The sequence below is a fragment of the Lipotes vexillifer genome, unplaced genomic scaffold, assembly GCF_000442215.2.
Source record: "Lipotes vexillifer unplaced genomic scaffold, Lipotes_vexillifer_v1.1 scaffold89, whole genome shotgun sequence".
NCBI classification, from domain to species: domain Eukaryota; kingdom Metazoa; phylum Chordata; class Mammalia; order Artiodactyla; family Lipotidae; genus Lipotes; species Lipotes vexillifer.
In genome coordinates this window covers 285,156-291,016 of record NW_006774453.1, presented here as the reverse complement: position 1 = coordinate 291,016, position 5,861 = coordinate 285,156, and the positions used below count along the sequence as shown (strand labels likewise).

Genomic DNA, 5,861 nt, shown 5'->3' with positions numbered 1-5,861 from the left:
CCCGCGTCTCCTGCATCGGCAGGCGGACTCTCAAGCACTGCGCCACCAGGGAAGCCCAAAAATCTGTTTTTTTTTTAATTTTTATAAAGATAATACATTAAATTTCTGTAGCTTGTTTTTGTATATGAGCCTTGGTACTTTGTGATGCTTTGATACTTTGAAATGTTAATTTTTTCCTTGAAGCTGTTGCCTTGAACATAGTATTTTAGGAAAAAGAATTTTAATCAATATTATTATTTAGGGACAATAGTATTTTAGGGGAAAACTACTGCAAAAGTACCCATATTAGACTGCTGTGTCATTTTGACCAAATTTAAACAACAGGGTCAAGCAAAATTTAGCCACAGATTAAAAGTCTTCTATACATAACTGACAAAGTATTGCTAAGGAATGACTACTTCCATGTTGTATTTTAACTGCTGCCATGATCGAACTTAAGGTTTGAGATGATAAAAAGCTGATATAACTTGTTTGATAGCAGAAATGTTGGTACTAACATGTGAACATTGTGTAATGGTTATATTATTAGAAGAATAACCTATTCTTTATTCTTCTAATAAAGGACCTATTTTCTTCTGTAGTTTCCTTAACAATTTCGTTTTTTAGTGATTGCCTGTGCTTCGTTAATTTCTATAACCAAGCTGGAGTGGAATCCAAAAGAAAAGGTAAACTATAAGCTGTTTTCAATATGATTGTCAAACCTGGTTCCTTGAATTATTTTCAAAATTATTTTTTAAAATTTGAAATTAAAATTTTAAACCCTTCAACCATCGAGGCTTAGTAAAAGAGGTGAGATTTAAGGGTAGGGAAATAATGTGAATGAAGGTGTATGGAGGTCAGAGGAAGCACCACGTGTTAAGCAGAGGTGATGAAAACAGAGTAGAAGATAGTTTGTATCAGCATAGGGTGAGAAATAAATGTGGTCGGGGATAAGTTTGTGGGGGAATAGTTTGTGCAAGGCTTTAAGAGGTGGGCAGAGAGGCTCGTGCTTGATGTAGGTGATTGGAATAAGCCTTTGAAGGCTTTTGAACAGGAAAGTAAATTAAAAGAATATTATTGGAGGGCTTCCCAGGTGGCGCAGTGGTTGAGAGTCCGCCTGCCGATGCAGGGAACACGGGTTCGTGCCCTGGTCCCGGAAGATCCCACATGCCGCGGAGCGGCTGGGCCCGTGAGCCATGGCCGCTGAGCCTGCATGTCCAGAGCCTGTGCTCCGCAACGGGAGAGGCCACAACAGTGAGAGGCCTGCGTACCGCAAAGAAAAAAAAGAATATTGGAAGAAAATTAGAAGGGATGTATTGAAGAGGAGAGAGACTGGAGTTAGGATGGCAGAAAGAAGGCAGTTCCACTAGTTTAGATTTTAAATCAAGATTCCCCTAGACTGGAAGAAATAGCATAAGAATGAAAGGACGTGATGAAGTGAAGATGACTTCCAAGTTTTTGTCTTGGGTGAACCAAAGAACCTGTTCTCATGAACAGATAAGATTGGGTCCCTTGGGACTTCCCTGGTGGTCCAGTGGCTAAGACTCAGCGCTCCCAATGCAGGGGGCCCAGATTTGATCCCTGGTCACGGAACTAGATCCCACATGCTGCAACTAAGAGTTTGCATGCCGCAACTAAAGAGTCCATGTGCCACAACTAAAAGATCCTGCGTGCTGCAACTAAGACCCGGCGCAGCCAAATAAATGAATAAATATTTTTAAAAAAGAAGAAAAGATTGGGTCCTTAACAGGAATAAATGATTTCATGGGGAGAAATGGATGAGTTTGGTTTCAGACTCGTTGAATCTGAAGCTATAGTGAAACGCCGAGGAGAAATGTCCAGTTAGACATGGGGGACTAGACCTGGGGTAGGATCAAGAGCCATCAGAGCATAGGGTAGAGTGACGGGTAGTTTCCAGACCAAACATCAGAACACAAGGAATCAGATGTTTCGAATTAAGATCAACTCATGTCGTTAGTTACCTACAGAGAGAAGAGAGTTAGTGAGGAGCAGCAGTTTTTCCCAAGGGGCAAGTGGAGTTACTGATGTTTTTCAAAGAGCAGTTTCAGGGGCTTCCCTGGTGGCGCAGTGGTTAAGGATCTGCCTGCCAATGCAGGGGACACGGGTTCGAGCCCTAGTCCAGGAAGATCCCACATGCCGCGGAGCAACTAAGCCCGTGAGCCACAACTACTGAGCCTGTGCTCTACAGCCCGTGAGCCACAACTACTGAGCCCGCCATGCTACAACTACTGAAGCCCGTGCGGCTAGAGCTCGTGCTCTGCAACAAGAGAAGCCACCACAATGAGAAGCCCACGCCCCGCAATGAAGAGTAGCCCCCGCTCGCCGCAACTAGAGAAAGCCCGCATGTAGCAATGAAGACCCAATGCAGCAACCCCCCCCCCCCAAAAAAAAGCCCAATCCCTTTTTTTAAAAAGAAAAAAAAAAAAAGCAGTTTCAGGGGCATCCCTGGTGGTCCACTGGTTGACTCCGTGCTTCCACTGCAGGGAGCATGGGTTCGATCCCTGGTCAGGGTAATGGCAGGGTCAGAGGAAGCATTTTCCACCAGAGGGGATTCTGGCAGGTGATGGAAGCCTGCAAGAAGCGAGTGAGACTGAAGACGGTGAGGACGAGCCAGGCAGAAGTTAGAAGAAAAGTGCTTCCTGATAAGGAGAGCTCACAGAAGAGTAGCCCTAGGTGTATTTTACTTCTTAACCACTGGGGGGAGGCCTTCCACCACAAACCAAACAAATCAGCAGCTGGGAAGGATTCATCAAAGCATATTCCCCAGTTGAAAAACCTTTTTTCATTTCATTTTCTATCTTAAAAATGTGAAAAGTACCTGGTTTTCTATTCACTCCCCTTCTGTTCCGCAATATCCACGAATGCAAAGAAAACTCTTTACATCAGTTCACGGAACAGAATAATCATTTAGGTCCTGCCCCAAACTGTGGAGTGCTTCAGAGGTTTCACAGCACATTCCTGTGCATTGACTTAACGTGGTAGGGAGGATAAGAATTATGATGTCCTTGTCCCATTTTACGTAGCAAGGAGATTAGAGCTTTGCCTGCGTTCATATGTGTGTAGTGGAAGAGTCTGGACCCCTCCTTCAGTGCATTGTCATTAATATCATGCTACAGAAATCCTCTCCCACCCCCAAATTCTGCTTCTATTTGATTAAGCCATCTTCATTGTCCAGAGATGATAGGAGATGGGGTGGATCCCCTAGTGCTGTCACCTTTGAAAAGGAAGTGGCCCCCATTCTCGACCCTGTAACGTAGGCCGGTCAGATTCTCCCCGGAGTGGCCTGGATGAGAACAGTGGGTGGATGTGATCCTCCGTGGGGAGGGTGAGCAGTGGTGTCTGAGAGTTTGATGTGCCTCAATTAGATCTTTGTGGTGGATCAAAGAAAAGAACTGACCTGTAATCTAGCACATTTGTTTGTTCACACTTGTAACCTATGGCAGAGCAGACAGTGAAGTAGGAAGAAAATATAGGTTCTGATTTGAAATCAGAGGGCTCGAACTGATGACAGTCCACAGGCTAATTGGGCATGTGGGCTAAAGTCAGAATTTAGACAAGCATTTTTTACTTAGATGGTATTTAAAAATGCTTTTGAAAAATGGTTTCCAGTACTTAAAAATCAGGGGAGCTATCACACACACACACACACACACACACACACACACACACACACACTCCGTTGGCTTTTTTTTGACCCTGCCACATGGCGCGTGGGATCTTAGTTCCCTGACTAGGGATCAAACCCGAGCCCCCTGCATTGGAAGCACAGAGTCTTAACCGCTGGACCACCAGGGAAGTCTCTCTCTCTCTCTCTCTTTTTTTAATCTCAAAGCAACACTGGGTCATACTTCCCTACCTGGTGAGAATGGAATTGAGCTGATGAGGCGTGGGCTCCCCATTGTCCCTCTTTTTGCAACCGTCAGTTTCATTTCTTTTTATTAGTTTCCTGGCCTCCAGAGGCAGCTGACTTTGGAACCCCGAATTAAAACCATTCTCTTTCTTGTCCTCCATTCTCTCATTCCTGCCCCCAAGAAGATAGTCTCATAATTAGCATTTGCTTTGTAGCTGTGCTTACCTTATAACATCAAGCAGACCTATTTTCTGAACTGACATTTTCTATAGTAACAGAGAAACACAAAACCCAGGGGTGATAGCCAGTTTCCTTTAGATGCATACTTGAAGTCTGGAATAACCACATGGACACTGGGTAGGTGCTTTTCAAGCCTGCCTTTCAACTTTGGGATTCCCAGCTGTGGGAGAGCAAGTTGTGCCTTGTATGGAAAGTTCTTTCTTCTGTTGAGTCCAAATTTGCTTTCCACTCTCAGCCGTTTTGTGATCCTTCCTCTGCCTGTTGAGGTTCCATAGACAAGTCTTAAAGCCAGAGTGTGTGAGAACCAGAGAGAACTTTTGGGGTCATTGTATTCACATTCTTATCGGGCAGTTGCCCTGATGTGCATCCACATGGCCTTGCTTACCGTGTTTCCTCCGGGGGTTGATTTATGCTCACTGGACAGCTTTTTCCTTTGGCCTGACCTGCTCATTATTATTTCAGTATGTCCACTAAAGTGAATGCATTTAGGCTAAATTCTGTTTTTGTTGTTGCTCTTAGGATTATGTATATCACGTAGTGAGTGCAATCTGTGAATGGACAGTGGCCTTTGGTTTTATTTTCTACTTTCTAACATTCATCTACGATTTCCAGGTAGGTGTTTATCAATACAAATGTTATGTTATGATGCGGATTAGTAGAAATCCATAGAACATTTCTTGCATTTAAGAAACATAAGAGCACTATCTTTTTACCCTTATGTGTTTGAAAAAATATGTAAGTATTGTGCAATTTCGTGTATTCCCAAAGGAAAGCATCTTGAATAGCTCTCCTAAACAAGGAGACGTTCATCTGTCCTCTGCCATTTGATGCTTATAGTCATAGATCCTGGTTATTATTTTTTCAAAGAGGTCTCACAAGTTCCAAATAACAGGAAACATGTCTTTTCTTAAAAATAAAAGTGTGTTGTTGAAAAATATTCTCAAGGCAGAGAGAAGATGGGACCTTGTCAGATTTGGCGACAGGGAAAATCTTACATTTTGAAACAAGTGAATTACTAGCTAAAAGGTTAGAGAGACGGCCAGGAAAACTCTTGAGGACCCAACTCGAGCTCAGTACAAACCGTAGTGAGATCATCTCTGAGGGGGTGCAAAGCTGTTGGGAGTTTCAGACCTGGCACTAGAATTGTTTACCTTCTTTTAAACCTTTTTTATTTTTTTAAAAATAGAGTGTCACCCTAAGGATATCCACAGAAATCAATGGTGATGTTTGAAGAAAGGAGAATTCAATCTCACTCAATGAAAGTGGCAGACAATTTCTAGAAGTGGTACAGAGGATAGACAGGGTTTTAACGCCACCCTGAGTGGAATTCATCTGCAGCACATCCAGGACTTGAATTTCTTTAAGAATTCCCAATAGTTGTACTATTTCCAAAGGTATGTTTTCCTAGAGAATGTAGAGCATTTATGACATTGTAGCAACGTTTTTATAATTTTCTAAGTAGACACTTTTTTGTATTAACAAATTCATTACAGAAAAGATAAGGTGTTCCAGAAAATGGAGACCTCTTATTTTTTGTACAGATTCTGTTTTGTTTCTTTGTGTGTAAGAGATTTATGGAAATACACTAAAGGAGGAATTCATTAAGAAGTAAAATCAGGGGATATTCATTTTAAAATTTCATTTTTAGAGAATGCACTGTATAATTTTATATCTCAAGAGCATCTATAAAATTCAATTTATAATGATCATTAAGATTTTGTTAATAAACTAACACTAAGAGACTATGATTTTTAGATGAACCAAGCAAAAT

General features: G+C 42.1%; 1 protein-coding gene across 1 annotated transcript in view; it reads left to right on the top strand.

Moving 5' to 3' along the window:
- DRAM1 (DNA damage regulated autophagy modulator 1) overlaps positions 1–5,598 on the top strand; it is a 44,383-nt gene extending 38,785 nt beyond the window's left edge. The window contains exons 5-7 of the mRNA XM_007449169.1: positions 607–665; positions 4,610–4,702; positions 5,277–5,598. Coding sequence (XP_007449231.1) covers positions 607–665; positions 4,610–4,702; positions 5,277–5,321 — 197 coding nt within the window. The 3' untranslated portion in view covers positions 5,322–5,598. The remainder of the gene's footprint in view (positions 1–606; positions 666–4,609; positions 4,703–5,276) is intronic.
- The last annotated feature ends 263 nt before the right edge of the window (positions 5,599–5,861 follow it).